Here is a 21,789-nt window from a genome sequence, read left to right on the forward strand (position 1 = left end):
TATATTTGAAGTAGAGGCTAGAGAGATGACTCAGTGGTTAACAGCACTGGCTGTTCTTCCAGTGGACCCCTGGGTTCAATTCCCAGCATCCACATGGCAGCTCATAACTGTCTGTAACTCCAACATCCTTTCAGACACACATGCAGGCAAACCACCAATGTACATAAAATTAAAAATTGAAAAAGATATATTTGAAGAATTTAGAGGTATATAATCTCATGTTGACATGTTTACTTCAGGCTATAAAATAACAACTTGATTATTTTTACATTGATATATTATATTCCATAATTTAGAGCAACTTTAACTATTATCAGTTCAAATTTCTTTATATAAAATACATCTTCATTTTCTTGGTTATAGCTTTCCAAAACTTAAATACAGAACTTACTATGTACTGAAAACATGTGTAACTTCTTGAGCTTAACTCACTCAATATAATGTCTTTGTCATTTACCAAATTATTGGGAAATCAATGTTTCCATCCTTTAATTGCTCAGTAGCCCATCACATGGAAATAACACGTAGCTTGTTTACTCACTAACCGTTTCAAGACAGTAAGGTCACTTCGAGTCTTGAGGTATTGTAAACGGGTGTGCTGAGAGATGCAAATATTGAATAGTCCCACAAAACTGGGTTATATAATCCATAGATATATAGAATAGAAAACTGACTCCAAAGTTAGAGAAAGGTAGGAGGAGTTTATTACTATTTTTTAAGATGTGATAACTACTCAGCTAATTCTTGCAGTGTAAAATAAAACCAAAATCTACTATTTTTGCCTGAAATAATCTTAATTAGGACTGTGCCTCTATTGTAGAATTTTAAATGTACTCAGAGTACACTGAAACTATGTAACCTTTAAATGAATCTTAATACACTCAAAACATAAAATGCAACTCAAATGAACACCAAAAAAGATGAGGAAAACATGTACTAGAATGATGAAAAATAATTAAATAATAGGCTTATTAGTATATAAGAAAATTTATATACCTGTTAACTTGATATGTCCTATTTCATCAAGCAAGATGCTGTAAATAAAAATTCATATTAAATATGGTGGAAATATATGAAGATCATAAATATAAAATTGGTCACTATTTTCACATTCAGCATTTTGAAATGAAACACATAAATGTCATAAATATAAAATTAGTCACTTTTTGATATATTGGGAAATTTTCAATTAGTATTTTAAAAACAAAAGTGTATTATGAAGATTATTTTGTACAAGTTAATTTTATGTAACTGTATCAACCATCAAAAATTCATAATTCAAAAAAGCTTAATGAAATACCAAAATATATTTGCATTCAAAAATGTAAATAAATATGAATAAAGGGTGGAGAGACAGGAAGGCTTAGTAGAGAAAGGCAATTGCCACCAAGATTGACAAACTGATATCTGGCACCCACATTGTAGAAGGAGAGTAAAGAAATCCCCCAGGTTGTCCTCTTACCTCCACACACACGCCACAGCATACATATGAATGCAGTCACACATACAAACACATATAATACGTCAATGTAAGAAAAAACCTTAAAAAGCAATATAGATAACATGGATACAAATCGATAATATAATTTTACTTCTCTGGTTTCAGGTCTCTATACACAATTCCTAATCGATGCAGATGATCCAAAGCCAGGGCCAATTCGGCAAGGTAGAATTTCACATCTTCCTCTGTAAAAAGAACCTAAAATAAAATAATAATTCATCATTTGATCTTTCTTCTTATATTATGTACTTTTTAATTTACTTCTTTAACACCACTAGACAGAAAAATCCAGGCAAATAATAAGAAAATAAGTGTAGTTAAATATTACTTGATTGGCACTGTCATTAAGTAAACCAGAGATGTTTTTCAGATACTTGATGTTAGTGTCTTTAAAATTCTTCTTTTTAAAAAAAAAATAGCAATTTAAGTATAATTCTTTCAGAAACACATGTTGTTTATACATCATCTTACATTAAATGTTCTTCAAAAAATTTAGGCTTTTTATGAGTCGTATAAAATCAATATTAATTTTGGTATACTGAATTGGCATAGTGGCTGGGCTCACTCATAGTAATTAAATTATTAGGAATATTTTGTTTTAACACTCATACTTCCATTTTTATAATTTCTCTTTTGCCACCTATTATTACTTCTCAGTAATTTCACATGTAGCTCCACTAATTCTAAGCTTCTAAATTTATCACTGTAAGTTGTTAAATTAATAATCCTTCCATGCTCACATCTGATCTAAAAGGGATCCATCCACCTGTAAGCAAAGTTTATGAATTTAATGACAGTTGATTTTTCAACCTTTGTGTGTTTATGTTGGAGAATAAAGATGTTAAGACAAATTGAAAAGCATATGAAACTTGAAGTCAGAATTAGAGGTTTGAAATTAGATTATGTCATTTAATACTTTGAACCTGAGTTTTTAATTTTTCAAAAAATAAAAATATCTACTACATTTGACTAAAAACACTGTTATAAGAATCAGACTCATTTAAATGTACCTAAATATGAAACTATATGGTTTTATTAGTACTGGCATATGAGAGTTGAGCATGTAATTTATACACACATTGGTAACTACTCAACCACTACACCACTACATATAATTTTAGAGCTATCAAGGATTTTCAGACAAAAAAATCAATAAAGTTAAAAGCTTGTATCATAAAAAGAAAAATAAAACTGATAAACCACTAGCAATGCCAAACAGGACTAAAGAAGAAAAGACAAACTACCACCATCAGGAGTGCGATTCATCCATAAATAAGAATTCTACACCTATGAGAAGAGATAATAATGGAATATAATGAACAGTTGTGGTGGCTTGAATGAGAAATGTCTCATACAGGCTCATGTATCTGGCTGTTGGCACCGTTTGAAGAGGTTATGAACCATTTAGGACAAGAAATATTGCTGAACAAAGTATATCACTGAGGGTAGACTTTGAGCATTTACAGTCTTGTTCCGCTTCCAAATCATTCTGCCTGCTTCTTAAGTGACAGTGAGATAGAATCCCTTAGCTTTCCACCCTGCCGTCATGTCTCCCCTGAGATTATGGCCCCTTGCTCTGGAACTGCAAGCTAACAAACAAACAAACAAACAAAAAACCTCTTTCTACTAGAAGTTCCTCTTGGTCATGGCATTTTAATACAACAAGGGCAAATAATGAGCATAAAACCTATAGCTACAAATTTGATGAAACTAATACATGCATTGAAAGAAATAAGGTAGCAGACAAACTTCATCAAAAAGAAACAATAATCTTAAATATATTATATAAATTGACTTTTTGTTTAAACACCTTACTAAAAAGAACTTCTTTTAGTCAAACACCTTACCAGGCCAAGTTGCCTTCACACATAAATTCTATCAATCATTACAACAATGACCATTGAATCTAAATAAGTTCTACTGAAAGTTGAAAAATATCTATTCAACTTAAAAATCAAGAATTACCTTGACACAACAAACAAATGAAGAAGACACAAACAAGAAAATAAATATTCCTTATGAAAATAATTGCAGGTATAGAGAGATGGCTGAGCAGTTAAGAACACTGGGCTGCTCTTTCAAGAGTCATGTTCAGTTCCCAGCATCCCCGTGGCAGTTCACAACTATCTGTAACTACAGTTCCAGAGGAAACTAAAGCCTTCTTCCAGCCTTTATTGGCACTACATACATTCAGGAAAAACACCCATACACATACAATAAAAACAGAAGGGAAAAAATTAAAACGAAAGTAAACACAAACATTTAGCACCTATCATCCAATAATATTTTAAAATAATTATACTTGATGTCTATGGGGTATTCCTTCACAAATGCAAGGTTGGGTTACCACTTCACTTTCATTTAATTTCACATTAATATGTTTCATTTAATTGAACATATCAGAAATTAAGTAGGAAAAAAGTCTCCATTAAATGCATGTGACAATATGTATCATTTATTAAAACACTTCTTCACAACTTAATAAGAGATAGTAACTCAAGCTAATAAAGTTCACATACAGGTTTAAGTTTTAAAGTGAAATTAGTTTCAATCTGTTTTGAATTATTAAGACAAGAATGTCTGTTTCCCATCAAATTTATTCAACATCAGAATGAAATTCAAGCCAGTGTTAACAAGGTTATGAATAAAGAAATACATGATATCCAAAGCGGAAAGGAGTAAAGCACCTTGTCAAAAGTAATTAGTATAACATTTTTTTTGAATCTACACAAAAAGCAGCTAAAATATGTTAATTCTGCTAGATTGTGAGATTCAAGCTCAATATAGAAAAACTCTATTGTTTTTCCCAATGATACTAAAATTAAAAGAACAATTCTTCTTGCATCATTAAAACAGGACGCACTAAAAGATAAATCTGACAAAAGATGTGCAAGACCTATATGCCGAAAATAATCACTCCTGAAATTAGGCATGATTTGGAGCAGAAAAAGAAACCATGTTTATAGAAAAGTCAGTATTTTTTAATGTCCATTTTGTGCAAACTGAATTACAGGCTGAATGAAAATACCAACCAAAAATCTAAGTAGGCTTTTTTTATAAGAAAGTGAAAGGGTGACTTTAAAATTAATAAAGAAATGCAAATGACCTACAAGAGCCTAAAAATTTGCAAAAGAAAAGCAAAGCTCATGGATTGTAATCACCAACTTCAAGATATGCTATAAAGATTCAGTTAATCAAGACAGAGGAGTATGGTCATGAAGATAGACAGATAAGTCACTGAACAGAACATAGTATCCAGAGATAGGCCTTCACACATATGAAAATCTGATTTTAAATGAAATTACAAGGTAATTCATTGAAAAAAAGATAATTTTCCCAACCATGATGCTAGAAGTCTGAATGTAAAAAAACAAAAAACAAAAAACAAAAAAAACTTCAGCACGTACCTATATAACCACATATTAAAATAACCCAAAATGAATTAAGGATACAAATATAAACTACAAAATACTCTAAAATATACAGGAAAAATTTTCACCTAGAATTACATAAACATTTAAGTGGGGTAATTAAAAAACATTAATTTAATGGGAAAATTACAAACCAGACTTCGCCAAAATTAAGAAATTCTGCTTTCATATGATATGAGATTAAAAAAAATCAACCTAAAAACCAGAAGAAAATATTTTAAAATAGCATACATGATAACAGACTTCCATCTAAACTAGGAACCTCCAGAAGAAAACAAATAATTAACTTGAAAATGGGAAAATGTTTAAACATTTTATCAAAGAAGATAGACAGCAAATAAATGTAGGGAAAGATGCCCAACATCTTTAGTCTTTAAGGTGATGAAATTGATAACCACAATTAAGTAATACTATATAATTAACAGACGTTCAAATGTTTTAAAAGAAAAAAAAAAGACTGATCATACCAACTGTTGGCAAGGATGTGAAGCAACTGAAATTCTTGTATGCTGCTGTTTGAGTGTAAAAATTATACAAGCACTTTGGAAAACAGTTTGGCAGTGACTTTAAAGTTAAAACACACCTACCATGTGACCCAGTTATCGAACTCCTAGATATTTATTCATGAGAAATGAAAACATTATGTCAATACAATCAATCATTTGTACATGAATGTTTACAGCAGCTTAATTGGTAATATCCAAAAACTGCAATAACACAAACATTCATCAAGTAAATAAACAAAACATGGTACATCCATAAAATGGGTACTACTCACCAAAAAAGTGAATGAGCTAACAAATACAACATGGATAAACCAAAATAATTATAATGATTTAAACAAGATAAAAAGAATATATATATATATATATATGCAATATGATCTTGTTTATATAATCTCTTAGAAAACACAAACAGTGACAGACAGCAGACTCAGTAGATGTAGGGTGGAAAAAAACACTTTATAAGCCCCTTTGGTAATAACATTATTTTATTTTAATGATTTCACATTTACATAAAAAGGCAAAAGATATCAAATTGTATAAGTTGTTGTACTATTTATTGTATGTCAATTATACCTCAATAAATCAACTTCTGAATAAACTAAACACCACACAAGAGGCATTTAGGTAACCAAAGTCCTAGACTTGCTCCTATCTAGTTCACTCAGTTATTCATAATGCCCTATCATCTCAGAGAAGAATAAAAAGAACACTGAGATTATCTAAAAGCACGCACAGAAAGTATTAACTGACATATCACTAAATACTATATAGAGTGATAAAAAGCTTATGATTTCAAATTTCTACAGAAAAAATTATAGGACTTTTTATCTTTGTTAGAATAAAATCTATTAACAAATTCGTAAAGAAATTCTCACCTCTTTGGATAATCTTGTGAAGACATCTCCTCCTCTGAGGAAATCCAAGATTAAATACAGCTTTCCCTCAGTCTGAAAGGCTAATTAGAAATAATAAGGTTGAAAATAAAAGGAAAAAAAAAGAAATAATAAGGTTGTAGCAGACTAACCCTAAAGACTGAAAATTTTACCATACTTTTATATTAACATGTTTACAACTTATCAACATTATAAAATAATTATATATTTAAATGGTCTATTGTTAGATAATATCAAATTAAATCTACTATTTAATTGATTGTTCAAATTGCTATAAATTCCTTTACAGAACATATTCAGTGTTACATGTGGCTTTACAAAATCTACTACTAAAATTTTCCTGTTAATGAAGTTTCTTGTTCTGGTACAGTTGCCTGAAATTTGTCACCCAATCATATCTATTGCATTCTATAAAGCTCAAAGAAGTCACCTCCTCTAAAACACTGCACACTTCCCTATAGCATCTTTAATCTCCATCAAAATTATCTACTAATACTTTTCATATTTAACTATACTTCATGCCTCTTTTGCATTTTTTCACTTTCATTTGCACAGCTTAATTCCCTATATATTACTAGAAATCAGGGATTATTTCAGTAGCCCACTTCATATAATACAGTATTTTGCCACAATAAAGGTTTACTATTAATCTCATGGTAAGTAAGAGACTCAAAGACATTCTATAGTATTGCCGTTTTTATTCTATTACATTTAAAAAAAGAGTTAAAGTGGTCAGAATTTCTTATAAGGTTTGAATAATCTTGTTAAATATTTAAAATGAGTTCTCTCAAAACCTGCACTAAGAATAAAATCAATATGTGCTACATTTTAAATGCACAAAATGAAATGGTATCATAAACTACATCAAAGTTTTATTTTGATCTATTCCCCAAGAAAATCATATCTACAATCTCTTTCATATATTAACAAAGGAGACATGACTGAAATTCATAAATGTCTGATTCCAAAACTCATCCTTCCATTATTTCTGCTATTTCTTACTACTCCCAGCTCCTCCATTATATTACAAAACAGCTCAAACTACCTAATATATAACCACACAGCCTTAATTAGAGCTGGAAAATAAAAATAATGTTGTCCTTGTAAGTAAACATCAAAATGATTTACATAAATTATCATAGTAGTCTATAATCATGGAGGTACTGTCTCATCTCATCTAAAAATACTACTGGTCAAACAAGTTGAAGACATTTTCATTTTTCATTGCATGGGAATTTATATATGTGTGTGTGTGCAAAATGTGTTTTCATATATACATATACACAAACTTATGCCCATTTTCTTCTCTCCACTTCCTCTCATAGCCACCCAATACTACTGCCTCCCAATTTCACATGTTCATTTTTAGGAGTTCAGCCAGTATGTGTATGCGTATAGAGTCATCTACTGAAACATGGGTAGTGTCTTAGATACTGCACAGCTGAAGAAAACTGACTCTTTACCCATAGCCATCAACTGCCAATAGTTCAATTTGGGGTGAGACTTCATGACCTCCTCTGTGATACTTGATGGGATTTTGGAAGACATTATCATGTTACATAATTGAGTATATCAACTTAAAATAAAATTCAACTAAAAGCTAGATATTGATACATGTTTCATATTTTCTATTGCAGAATACATTAACTAACTTTAAAGTATTTATTTCTTGTTATACTATCTGAAACTAATTGTACTACTCTAATTCCATAATTTAAAAAAGGTTGCATACCATAGTGTAGTTTGACGATAAATGGATGATTTACTTCCACCAGAATATCCCTCTCCATCTTTGTGCGAACGCGGTCTCGAACTAAAATTATACAAAGATTGAAATATTACACTTGTTCATAATTTCAGTAAAGACCTGCCATTTACTAACCAAAATATAAATACACAAATAATTTCATAAGTAACCAATGCAATTAAGTCTGTGTAGTCCTAGATTATAATAACCATTTTCAGAAACCAGAAGATTTTGTTTAGATCTAGAGATCTAAAGTAGCATATTTGGCTAATACGTATTTAAGTTTTCATGTGAAATAAAATTGAAATTAGTAGTAAACTTCATCTTCTACCCTGACACCCCCTCGCCCGCCTTTTTCTCTTTCACTGGGTTTCAGGAAGTCCATGCTGGTCCTGAATATGTTATACAGTGGAGGATGATTTTGAACTCCACCTCTGTAGAGCTAGGATTACAGGTTTGTGTTATCATGTCAGGATCTGCATTATTTTTATAAGTCTAGAAGACAGTGCATATAAATGTATGGAGTAGTTGTGCTTTCTAAATGTGCACCACCCAGACAAAACATTAAAAAAAAGTTGAAAGAAAAAAGTAAGATTTTTAAAATGCTGAAGTTTAGACTGAATTAAATGAAATATGTCACATTTTCTGCTATTAAACTTTTATTCAGATACACATTCAGAAAATTAAGTTATATGACAACAGAGGTCCCCAGAAGTGTCAGTTGATAACTAGGAAACTGTAATAATTAACAATGCTAAAAAGCAACTCTAAGTATTCCCTTTACAAGCAACGTATGGTGCATTTCATAAACCAAGTTTTACCAAATTATATTCTAATTAAACTTTTTAATTTGATACCTTTTAAGCAAGCTTTTCTTAACACCTTCATTGCATAGAGCTGCCCAGCATCAGGACCAGTCTTCTTTCTAACAAGAAAAACCTAACAGAAGAAATATTTGTAAGTGAATTTCAGTTCAAACCAGTTTATCACTTTAAATATATTTTCTTATATATTCCTGTGAATTTCATACAATGAATTCTGATTATATTCACCCACTATGCCTTCCCCAATAAATATCACTCCCATCATATCTCCCAATGTCATGTTCTCTTTTTATATTGAACTTAATTCAATTAGTGTTTCTAGCATGTGCATGGGTTTAGGGCCAACTATGAGAATATAAGCAACTTATTAAACAAAACTCACCCACCTCAAACATATCCATGTGGAATTTTGATTGGCTCGATACTGTGCAAGTCTGATACTGACAACCACAATTCCTATGAGTTTATAAGTGGACCAGACTTATCATATCCAGAAAATACTGTTTCATAGTAATCCTCCCTAACCTCTGGCTCTTATTACATCATTTGTTTGGTAAGGTTGTTCAAGCTGTACTAAGTCACATAGAGAAGAATTAGAAACTATAATTGTTGACAGAAGATAATAAAAGAATGCATGTCTCAAAAACATAAGAGATGGAATAAAATCATTCGCTTTTCATTTCTTTGAGATTATAACATAATTACATCAATTCTACTTTCCCTTTCCTCCATCCAAACACTCCTATATATCCCACCTTGTTCTCTTAAATTCATGGCTTCTTTTCTTATTGTTATTGCGTGCGTGCACACACACACACACACACACACATTTCTTTTTAAAATATAACCTCAGTTCATATGATGTTCCTTGTACAAATGTTTTCAGGTCTGACCATCTGATATTGAATAGAGAATTGGTATGCTCCTTGGGGGAAACTCCTTTTATAAGTTGTTAAGTATTTTCTACAATTTTCACATGTATATAATGTGTTTGGATCAGGTTTACCCCCTCATTGCTTCCCTTTCAAATCCTTTCCTAGCACCCCACTACTATTCCCTCTAAAGTTGAAGGCATTCTTTATCCCTGCACACTAATTATACATTTTCCCTTACATTTTCTGTTATAAAATAGGTAAATATGTAGCTATGCTATAATGTATATTTAGCTAATGTATATTTGTTTACATTCCCCTTAATTCAACAACTCCAATTCTGTATATTTACTAGTTTAAAAAGGAAAAATTTTATAAGTAGATAGCATTTTCCTGGACTTAGAGAAGTTTGTGGCTCAAGAAATTAATAACAAAATGAAACATAGATTTGAGGCACAAATTTCGTTTTAAGATTGCATTGCCTTAATAAAAACCAAAGAAATGCTACCACCATAAATATTAATGTTTTAGAAGTTGTTAGGTATTTTATTTTATAACAAAGAATAATCAAAGGCATTGCATACCTGCGAGGTAAAAAAATGATGACAAAATATCTCAATAAAAAATGTGGAAAATAAAGCGTAAGTTTACCAAATGAACTTAAATATTTCTTCAAACTCAAATGATGATCCATAAAAGCCAGAATATACAGCACTTTAATTATAAAGATAGATATGGATACAGTTTGTAGGATTTATAAATTATGGGCTGCTGAGTTGAAAGAGCAGGTAACAGGGGTTGCTTTCAATATTTGAGTTTGGTCCCTGGGACCTACATGCTGAAGAGAGAACTAATTACTGCAAGTTGTCCTCTGCAACCCCCAAACACCCTACCACATGTATATTAATAAAGAGAGGGGATACCCACTAGGAAAGACTGTTTTCTTTTTAAATTAACAGATACTTGTTTTCTCTGCCCAAGCCTGCCATCACCGCACCACACTTCATTCATCTGGATCAAGCAGTGTCACTTAAATTGGAAACATACCTAAATAAATAAGTTAGTTTACAGAAAATTGCCAATGCAAGAGCTGTTAAATAACTGTCATGTCTCCTCTTTGACAAGTATATCTGGAAGCATTTTATTCCATATCAGCTATGTAACAATTACATAGCAGCAAAATCTATGATATGCTATATGCACCTTACATTCATTCACTATGGTTGAGCACACAGCTACTTATATTTTTGTATCTCATGGGAGTTCTGCTTTCATCTCTCTGAATAGAAACTTTTAGATCGTACCTGAAGATCACTTAACGGTACAGTTTTACACTAACCCAGGATACTACTTTTAACATTTTCTGAGTACAAGAACCAGCCTTCTGTTTTTTTTTCCCAATCCATTGTAGATGATACTTTTGCAAAATATAATCAAAGGAATTTAGAATAATGAACTTTAAAGTTATGTAAAATATAACCATTAATATCCCACAGATCAAAAATTAGTCCTATGGAAGTGTCTAAATGTTTACTCTCTATTTTTAAACGTCTGCAAAACTAAACAACTAATTAGTTGATAATAATCACAGTTGGAGCAGACTAACGAGAAAGAGTCCACATATTAACACATAGAAGGCTTATTTTCTACAATATGGAACAAATATTGAGAACAGAAGAGCTTCACAGTTAAATCGAACCACACATTTTGCAGCTCAATATCTGTGTATTAAATGAACAGAATAAAACTACTATAGTATGTCAATTTTTTAGTAGAATTGACATTCTACTATAATCTGAATGAACTCCAAGCAAATTTTCCCAATGTAGAAACTCAAGAAAATGTGGATAGCACCACAGATGATTTCAAAATGGCTGCTCCATTTGTTTTATTTTCTTTATTTAAAACTGAAGAATCATAATTCACAAATTACTTTATTAATAAAAACAATAAGCATTTGAGTAAATAGTGTCAAAATCAGCATACCCATCATCTACCATTAGTACCATTTATAATGGAAGCATTAAATTCAAAATTAAAATCTTATAACTTATCAGTACTGAGTCAGTACATTTAATCACAAAAATCTATTTTTAAACCTAATATATAGAATACACCAAAGAACTTGATCAATTATGAAGACAAAATGTTATATAAAACTTAAATTGTTTAAGATAAAGAGTTCCAATTCCAGAAGTATACTTACTCATATAAGTTTTGGCCAAAGTATTGTCTGTCAGTGAACAGATGGGTGTGTGTTTATACAACTGATTAAAGATGTACTATCTAACATTTTAAAGCACTAAGTAAAAGGGATTTTCATAACTAAAATAATAAACTGCAAAGCTAAGCAAATGTCAATGACCCTAAGTACCAGGCTCAAAGGTTTCAGAGATTTACTAAATACAGGAAGTTTCTTCTTTTATAATCAAAATTACAATAATGAAGAAATTAAAAACAAAAAAAGCTTACTCATCTTACATGTTTTTACTCTACCACATATGAAATTATGTTTCATTCTTACAGAAAAGTTATTTTCTCAATCTCTGAGGCTTAAACACATCTTTTAAAATTTTAAAATTATTGAAGACTCCAAAGAGCTTGATTCTTAGGGTGACATCTATTCATATTTGCCATATTAAAGTTAGAAAAGAAAAATATTATGTATTTATTAGTGGAAAAACACTAACATTTTATATGATTATAGTGATATTTCATTTGTATTTTAATAAATCAAGCTTGCCTAAAGATCAGAGAGTAAAAGAGCCACACTGGTCAGGCTTACAGACCAGACAGAGGTGGCACACACCTTTAATCCCAGTAGCCACACTAGTTTGCCATAGAAGCTGGGTGGTAGAGGTGCATGCCTTTAACCATATCCCTAGAGAGGAATATATGATGGGAGGAAACAGCTCTCGGAAGCAGTCTCATTGTGAGATTCCTAGAGGCAGGATCGCCATTTTAGTCTGAGGTAGAGCCAGTGGCTCGTTGCTTTGCTTTTCTGATCTTCAGATTGAACCCCAATATTAGTCTCTGAGTTTTTAATCATTCATGCTACATATGATATCATAAATGATTTTTTTTTTTTTTTTGGTTTTTCGAGACAAGGTTTCTCTGTGTAACAGTCCTGGTTGTCCTGGAACTCAATCTATAGACTAGGCTGACCTTGAACTCACAGAGATCCACAGGACTCTGTGATTAAAGGTGTGTGCTGAGATTAAAGGTGTGTGCTACCAACCAGATTCATAAATGTTTTTAAAGATAATTATGTTTTCCAAAATAAAAAAAGTAAAAGAAACGTGTGACACTGAACTACATTTTCTGCTAATACCTACTTAGCTTAAAATAAGACAACTGGATTCATATATCTGCCTCTATATTCAACATGTTAAAATAAGATAACTGGATTCATATATCTGCCTCTATAGTCAACATGTTAAAATAAGACAACTGGATTCATATATCTGCCTCTATATTCAACATGTTAAAATAAGACAACTGAATACATATATCTGCCTCTATATTCAACATGTTAAAATCAAGTTGTTTGGCAGAAAAATAGTTGTTTTTTTTTTATATCAGGGTTCACAAGTGTAATTTGGGAGATAGAATTTTAATAATCTTTTCATATAATTGTGACTGTCCGGATACATCAGAAATCGACAACTAGCAGTTTCTTTAAAAGAGAATCTGAAACCATATTAACCATATTCCTTTTATCTAGCTATGTTCTGTTACACAAAAATATACTGGCCCTCCTTGCATTCTGAATGCATTTGGTACCCATACTTGATTTGATGCACAGGTCATCTGAAAAATACTGATTCACTTAATTACAAATACCTTCCAAATGCTAGCATTGCTATCTAATCATTAAATTATATAAGGTATCAAAATGTTACGGTGTTGAGGATAAAAAAAATTATATACATGAGTTATAAAAAAACATATAAAGCTAATTGTTGGTTCAAGTCCTAATTCTGTCATGGTTATTTTTTGTTTGGGTGGTGGATAAGTTCATAAAATAAATTTACTACTGAAAGTATAAAATTTAATGTGAAGCTTTATACTTTCCATTTCAAATGGAAATTTGAACTTAATGAACTGCAGATAGGTGATTTAGTTGTATAGACTTTCAGTCTAATGTTGGTGTGATATTTTTATTTAAATCAAGGTTTTTATAATAAAACTTATAAATTTAAAAAATTAAAATGATGGAGGAGAGTCATCTGTCTATGTGTTACTTTCATTGGTTAATAAGGAAAGTGCCTTGGCCCTTTGATAGGACAGAAAATTAAGTAGGCGGAGTAAACAGAACAGAATGCTGGGAAGAAGGGAAGTTAGGCAGACGCCATAGCTCTCCTCTCTGAGATAGACGCAGGTTAAGATCTTTCCCGGTGAGCCACCACCTCGTGGTGCTACACAGATTACGAAATATGGGTTAATCAAGATGTGAGAATTAGCCAATAAGAGGCTAGAACTAATGTGCCAGTGTTTAAAAGAATACAATTTGTGTGTTGTTATTTCAGGTATAAAGCCAGCCGTGCGGGAGCTGGGTGGGAACGCAGCCTGCCTCTCCTCACTACATTAAAAATTTAATAATTCATTTTCCTTCAAACTTCTACTTTTAATAGACAAAAATATGACCAGTACTTTTTTCCTATAATACAATCATACCATTCATTTTTTTTTGGAAAAAAATAACAAAAATTATCAATACTCAAATTTAAGTAACCATAGTTTATAACTCATTTCTTTCTAGTAAGAATAGTGATCCACAAGAGGACAGCTGCACATATGAACTCACAGCAACTGTGAAAGAATATACAAAAGACTGGTGCAATCTCAAGCCAGATAAAATCCCAGTATGGAAAATGAAAAATGGGCATGGAGTCCTACCACTAGATTTTTTTTTGTTTTGTTTTGTTTTGATTTTCGAGACAGGGTTTCTCCGTAGCTTTTTGGTTCCTGTCCTGGAACTAGCTCTTGTAGACCAGGCTGGCCTCAAACTCACAGAGATCCGCCTGCCTCTGCCTCCCGAGTGCTGGGATTAAAGGCGTGCTCCACCACCGCCCGGCCCACCATTAGATTTTTAAGAACCTTATTGCTAGAAGATGGATAGTCAGTTTTCTTTAATGGAGTGGCCCACTAGTAGGCTGACCACACTCTATGACATGCCCCAGTCATAAGAGTAATTGGACAGCAAAAATTGGATTACATGGATTAAAAAAAAAAAAGAAAAAGAAAAACTCAGATGTTGGGTAGGTAAGAAAATGATGGTGAAAATGGGATGAGTTGGGTTAAGGGAATGATTATAAACAAAATAAATTGTTATTAAATTCTCAAAAAATTAATACAGATATATGATAGTGATCCATGAAAAATAACTAGTTCACATCATAACTCAAAATTTTTCACTTGTATTCTGCTTTGAAAAACTTGTTTGTTCTGCAACTAAAATGCTCCATTATATTTTCAATTCTATAGACTATTAAAAAGATATGCATTTTATGGTTGAGATATAATAAAGGAAATAACTGATTATATCTCATCAAGGACTTTCTTCAACTAAGTGTGACACTGTAAAGAACCCAATGACAAATGTACTATTTGGAGTTTCTACTGTTATTGTACACAGCAGTTCTAAAAATATTTGGGTTATTATGAAACAGTTCTGACCTAAGGACTCCTTGAAAGGGTTTGGAGATGCCTAGAGACACACAGACCACACCTCTGACAACTACTGTTGTAGAACACAGTCATTAACGGTATTGCAAAGAACAGGATATAAAGGAAGAGGCAGTTAGGAAGGATAAAAGAGCCCATGCTTCAAGAAAAAATTAAGTTGTACAAAGTAATCATTTCTCATAGCTCTCCAAGTGTTCCCTATTATTCTTAAATGTCAAATAGAAGATGTCATGTCATCTTTCATAATCTGAAAAGGTGACTGCTAATTCCATAATATGCCATTTTCAACAAGCAAAAAACTATTTCTACCTACTCACAATCAACTATAAATATAGCTGTGGTGACTATCAAGATCTCTCCAGTTACATTAGACCGTGGGAACCTGTTCAGAAGGGAAATGAGTGAGTTACCTCAAAGTATTTTTCTCTCTATCATATGGACTTTTATATTGTCCATTAAGAAGTATTATATTGTCCATTAGTAAGTACTCAGGAAACACTTGGAAGTGAATTAGATCACATATATTTAAATGTTGATTGCAGAGACTATACCAACTAGAGACTTATTTCAAAACACAACCAAGTATTTTTAAAACTATCACTTGATAATTGATCGATTATATAAAAATAAAATAGTTCAGTGTTCAAAATTCATTTTAAGCCCGATATTTAGAAGCTTATCACAAAAGTAAATGTTTAATAATCCATGAATATACATTATATAATCAATTTTCCCTATGCTATATACAATCTAGTCTGACAATGCCAAATTTTTATATTTTTGTTTTAAAAATGTAATATTCAGGTGTGCTACCTTTCATTAGTAGTCATTAGTAGCAGCATACTTCACACGATCACTAAAGAATTCTCCATACGTCTTTCATAGGGATACTGTTTTTTTTCTAATTTTACTCAGTATATAAACAGGTTTTATTATGCTAATACATAGCATGATGTCTTATTCTTATTCACTTCCACTCTGATTTTTCCCACATCCCCTGCCTCTTGCTGGACCACAGACTCCACTCAAACAGTTCTCTTCATTTGATTTTGTCACATATCTTTTATTACTCACTTTTTCAACACTCCCCAATTTCTTAAAATTGTTCCTCCCCCTCTACTGTCTTGTCTTCTCTCTCTCTCTCTCTCTCTCTCTCTATATATATATATATATATATATATATATATATATATATACACACACACACATACACACACATATACAAGCATATATATATATGTTCTTCATATGAGTGAAAACATAATCACATGAATGAAAACATGAGGAGTTCATGTGGTCCTGGACTTTTTTATTTAACTTGGTATAATGTACTGCTTCTCATTCCTGATATAGGTATATATGTGCTGTTTGTATAATCTTGGTTTAATTCTTATGAGTTACATATCAATTAATTTATCCATTTCTTCTGGATTTTTCAATTTATGAGTACAAGTTTGTAAAGCATTACCTAATGGTTTTATGAGTTTCAGTAGTTTGTTATCCCCCTTTCATTACTACTTTTATCAATTTGGGTCTTCTCTATATTTTTATTGGTTAGTTTGGTTAAGTATTTGTCCATTTTGTTTACCTCCTCAATGAATCAATTCTGCTTCATAACATTCTTTGAACTGTTAAACTCCATTTCATTAAACCTTGCTTCATTAATGTACAGTTTTATATGACTTTGACATTAGTAGGATTCTGTTCCCATTAAGTAGAATAAAACATTTAATGTCATAAAACTTTACAACATCTAAAACTCCTATTGCTTATATTTTAACAGTGGAACCTTAACTGAAAAACTTAAGTAAGATTGTACAGCCCAAAGTTTCTTGGAATTGGGCCTACATGTATCTGATTCACAGCCTCGGCCAAATTCTTGAATATGATCAGCATATAATAAGTCACACCTACACAAATGATGCAATACCGACAAACAAGTATGTTCACATCCTAAGAAGCCAAACAAAAGCTACCTTCATAATATCTTTGCTTGGTGAACTACATAATCTCACTATTTTGTATCTTACAACTATGGATTTAAAAGGAGCTTCAACAATGTCTTTTTTTAAATAAACTTTTTACACAGTGTTCCCTGAATTTAAGAACCACACCAACAACTTGTTAGCCTGTTGTTATATTTAATATGAAGATGTTACTGAGAAAAACTCATTTTGTTATACATTATTTTTAATGAAAGCAATAAAAAATTTATATGGTTTGTTTAATATGTTTCTACCTTAATGACACTGTCAATGCTAATGCATTTGAATAGGTCTGCTTCTTTATGATCGCTATCAATCTCATTTCTGAATTGCTTAAGAAAGGGTTCCAGGCCCTATGTTATATATTTGTAAACAATAATGTGTATTCCAGGCTTTACTTAATCTTTCCTGCTCTGATTTTTCTGTTTCTATCCATATTGCCACTTGCTTTTAGGGTTGTGTTTGTTTTTCTCCTCCCTTTGATTTTGGGATGTTTGAGAATGGGTTTCATTATGTACCCAAGATAGACTCAAAGCACTCTGTACCCCCCACAAACCAGCCTCAACCTCAGAAGCATCCTTTTTATTCAGCCACCTAAGTGCTAGGGTTATAGGCAAATAATACCATATCCAACTTATGCTACTTACTTTCAGTTTTGATTGTTGTTTACCTATAGAATTCTTAAATCTTTTATGATACAAAGCAAGAAATAAATGCACAGATGAATATATATTATATATTAAGTAACAAAACTTTTAATAACTTCATATGCTTCTGTGTTATTTTATTCGTCAAATATTTAAGCATTTATACTTTAAGATATAAAAACTTCTCTGTTCTAGATTAATATATATCTCAGAAATATTAAAAATAAAATTATCTAGAATATATACACCTAATTTACAAGTTAGTTTTATAATACCTCCTCTACCAACAACCTATTAATAGGCCCTTCTGGTTTTTCTTTCCACCCTACTCTTCAAGTTTTCTCCATGTCTGACTTGGTTTTCTGCTACTATGACAAACACCATGACAACAAACAACTTGAGTGCTAAGGGGTTTATTTGGCTTAAATATTGCAGTCCATCATGGAGAGAAGCCAGGGCAGAAGCTCAAGGCAGGAACTGAAGCAGAGACCATGTTGGAATGCTGCTCGCTGGCAAGTTTCCTCTGCTTTGTTCAGCCACCGTCTTTACACAGACCAAACTCACGTACCCAGGGAAGGTACCACCCAATGTGCTGGGCCTTCCTACACCAACCATCAATTAAGATAATACTTTACAAACATGCCCATGGGCCAAATTGATGAATGAGGTGCTTCAACTGAGATTCCCTCTTTTCCAGGTGTTTCAAGTTGATAACTAAGATCATCCCATAAGCCATTTCAGTTTGTCTTTTATGTCCTAAAAATATTTCTATTTATTTCATATATTCTATAACATATAGATATCAGACTACATTCAAATAATTGTCTAGTTTATACTCAGCAATATATTTTTATTAAATTACTGTGCACACACTGAATACTGAGTAAATATATTTCTTACAAATGTCTTAATCAGTGCTCAATTGCCTTAATTTTCCACTTTATAACTAAATCTCAGCTACTATGATATCTTGTTTCTCCCATATTTCTCCCCACAAATAATGATCGCAGTCATTTTCCTAAAGGCTATCACTTACTATATGCATTAGAAATTTTTTCTGCCTTAGATTTTGGGTATACAATCTACAGGATCCAGATCCACATACTTCCTTTCTGAGAAACATATTACCAAATACTTAATAAACAAATACCATATATGAATATTTCTAAAAAATTCTTCAAAGCAAGAATCTCACATCATTTCCAAATCATCTAGGCTAGTTCTACTTTGCTTTAAGAAATGGTAGGATAGCTCCTGATTTCAAACATAAATTACAGCATAAATTCTAAATTCTCATACAGAGCTAGAAACAGAGGTAACATCACCAGGAGATAGCCAGTTATGTCAGTGAACATAAAAAAGGACATCTAAAATATCTTCATAAAAACCAAGTAGGTGATTTATACAACCAACAGTGAACATGGTGTGGTTTTAACCTAGAGAAATATAAGCTCAGGGGATTAGGATACCTTGACTGCTACTGAAGATCATAACAAAATCTAAATCAGAACAGAAATAAAACAAAACTAAATAGTCATTTTCACATCCTTTGAGAGCTATAGAAATTATTTTTATGCATGCTTATACATTTCTATTAAATATTAAAAAGTAAAGCAAATGTAGCAAAAAGTATTTATTACCTTTCCAAAAGACCCCTGACCAAGAACCTTGAGCAGGTCAAACTGTGCAGGATCTGCTTTCTCATATCCTTCTTTCACATGATGTGTAATAGGGATTTCTTTAACATCTTCATCCTTCAAAAAAATCCAAATAATACTAATGTGCAATTCCAACATTATGTGATTAGTTCCATTTCAAAAAAAAGTCACACTATAAGTTATACAATACCAAACCCCATCAATCTAGTACTTTGTTTTATGGACTAATTCCTATCTCCTGATATAACACAGAGATATAATTTCATTTCTTTTGTTGCCAGGTCTTGTTGGTGGTGGTGGTGGTGGTGTTCATTTGAGGTATTCATGCTATGTACACCTAGACTAGAACTTGCTGTGTAGAGCACATGGGCCTCAAACTTTTGACAATTCTCTTGCCTCTGCCTTCTGTATACTGAGATTACATTCATGTGCCAACAAGCCCAGCTCTTAATATATAATTTCATATAAATGAAAGCATGTGAAATAAATTCATTCAAGTGTTATAAGTAGATAACAATACAATATTAAAAACTAAGATTTATTTTTAATTGTATTTTTATTGATGTTTAGATGACTACTGTATTTACATAATTCCTTCATTCTTCCTCCAACTCCTCCTATTCGCTTCCTCTCAAATTCATACCCTCTGTTTATTATTACACATATATACACATAAATATATAAGTAAGCCTGCTGAGTCTATCTCGTATTGTTCATATTGTACATATGTTGTTAGGATTGGTGACTTGGCACTGAATAATCAATTACAGAACTCATGGAAGAGAACTAGACTTATTCTCCTCTCTCAATAGTCATTAATTGTTTGTAGCACTTCTAGGGATGGGTCCTTGTAAGATTTCTACCTTCCATAATGGCATGTCAACTAGTGTTATCATTGTTTAGGTCTTGTTTATGCAACCTTACTGTTGAGATTTCATGGGTGCAGCTTCCCTGTCCTATATAGAGAACACTATCTTCCATCAGCCAGTATGATCCCCTGACTCTTATGATCTTTCCAATCATTTTTCCATGATGTTCTTTGAGTCTTAGGTGTACAGTCTTAGATGTGTTGTAGATGTATCAACTGGGGTTAAACACACCACAGTCAGTTGAGGAACTTAGATGCTTAAGCCCCTCACAGAAGGGCAACTTATGAGACAGAAACAGAAAAAGTAAAGATTAAACCTTGCAAATTGTGAGAAAGCAAACATAAAATCTCAAAAGTCCTTTTAAATAGTAATTTACTATATTCTTAAGTATATTAGTATCCCGATCAATGCAAAACAAACTCACAAAAATAATTATAGAACTCAAAAATGTTCCCATGCCATGAACTTTTATTAATAATTTAAATATAATTTAAATATAAATAAATATAAATATAAAAGTATCCTACCATCTATGTTAGAAAGAAAGGAATCCTCCCTGGGAATATTTCTACCCCATCACAGATGACAACTCTCAGGTGTTACGACTATACTCAAGTAAGTTGTAATTCTAGTCTGTATGGAAAATACAGTAACTAATATTTTTTTCTTAATCTTCATGGATTTCCTATTACAAAATAGCAAATCTGAAGGTATAATCTCTGATTCAACTCCATTACTGTCTAGAAAACAAAACTGATACACTCAAAGCTTGAGTTCTACAATATCTCAAGTCAAATATTCTTTATTCTATTGCTCCTTTAATTCTCTGATTAATCAATGGTGGCTGGCTGTGGCTAAAGAGGACAAGAGAATGGTCCCAATGAGCTAGTTTTCTTGACTGCTAAAATAATATCAATGACACAGAAAGTCAGATATACACTCTCAAGTGTAGTTGAACTGAGTATTACTGTACTAGGTACATTTAAGCAATGATTAAGAAAAAAATAACATCATATGGCTATGACATAATCCCAAATGGCTGATAATCTTACACACACAAAAAAAAGCATGTGCAAGTAAACACACACACACACACACACGCAGGCGCGCACACACACACACACACACACACACACACACACGGGGTAGGGGGTATGTGAAGCCATAG

General features: G+C 31.8%; 1 protein-coding gene across 7 annotated transcripts in view; it reads right to left on the reverse strand.

Moving 5' to 3' along the window:
- Positions 1-21,789, reverse strand: part of Rps6ka6 (ribosomal protein S6 kinase A6) — a 181,690-nt gene that overhangs the window by 59,384 nt on the left and 100,517 nt on the right. For all 7 annotated transcript variants that reach the window (XM_050127559.1, XM_050127557.1, XM_050127556.1 and 4 more), the window contains 6 exons: positions 19,735-19,848; positions 8,936-9,017; positions 8,064-8,144; positions 6,314-6,393; positions 1,593-1,699; positions 997-1,034 (listed from right to left, as the gene is read on the reverse strand). In XM_050127559.1, the coding sequence (XP_049983516.1) occupies positions 997-1,034; positions 1,593-1,699; positions 6,314-6,393; positions 8,064-8,144; positions 8,936-9,017; positions 19,735-19,848 (502 nt within the window). The remainder of the gene's footprint in view (positions 1-996; positions 1,035-1,592; positions 1,700-6,313; positions 6,394-8,063; positions 8,145-8,935; positions 9,018-19,734; positions 19,849-21,789) is intronic.

This window comes from Alexandromys fortis, unplaced genomic scaffold (assembly GCF_014885135.2).
Source record: "Alexandromys fortis isolate MF-2015 unplaced genomic scaffold, M_Fortis_MF-2015_v1.1 scaffold_188, whole genome shotgun sequence".
NCBI lineage: Eukaryota > Metazoa > Chordata > Mammalia > Rodentia > Cricetidae > Alexandromys > Alexandromys fortis.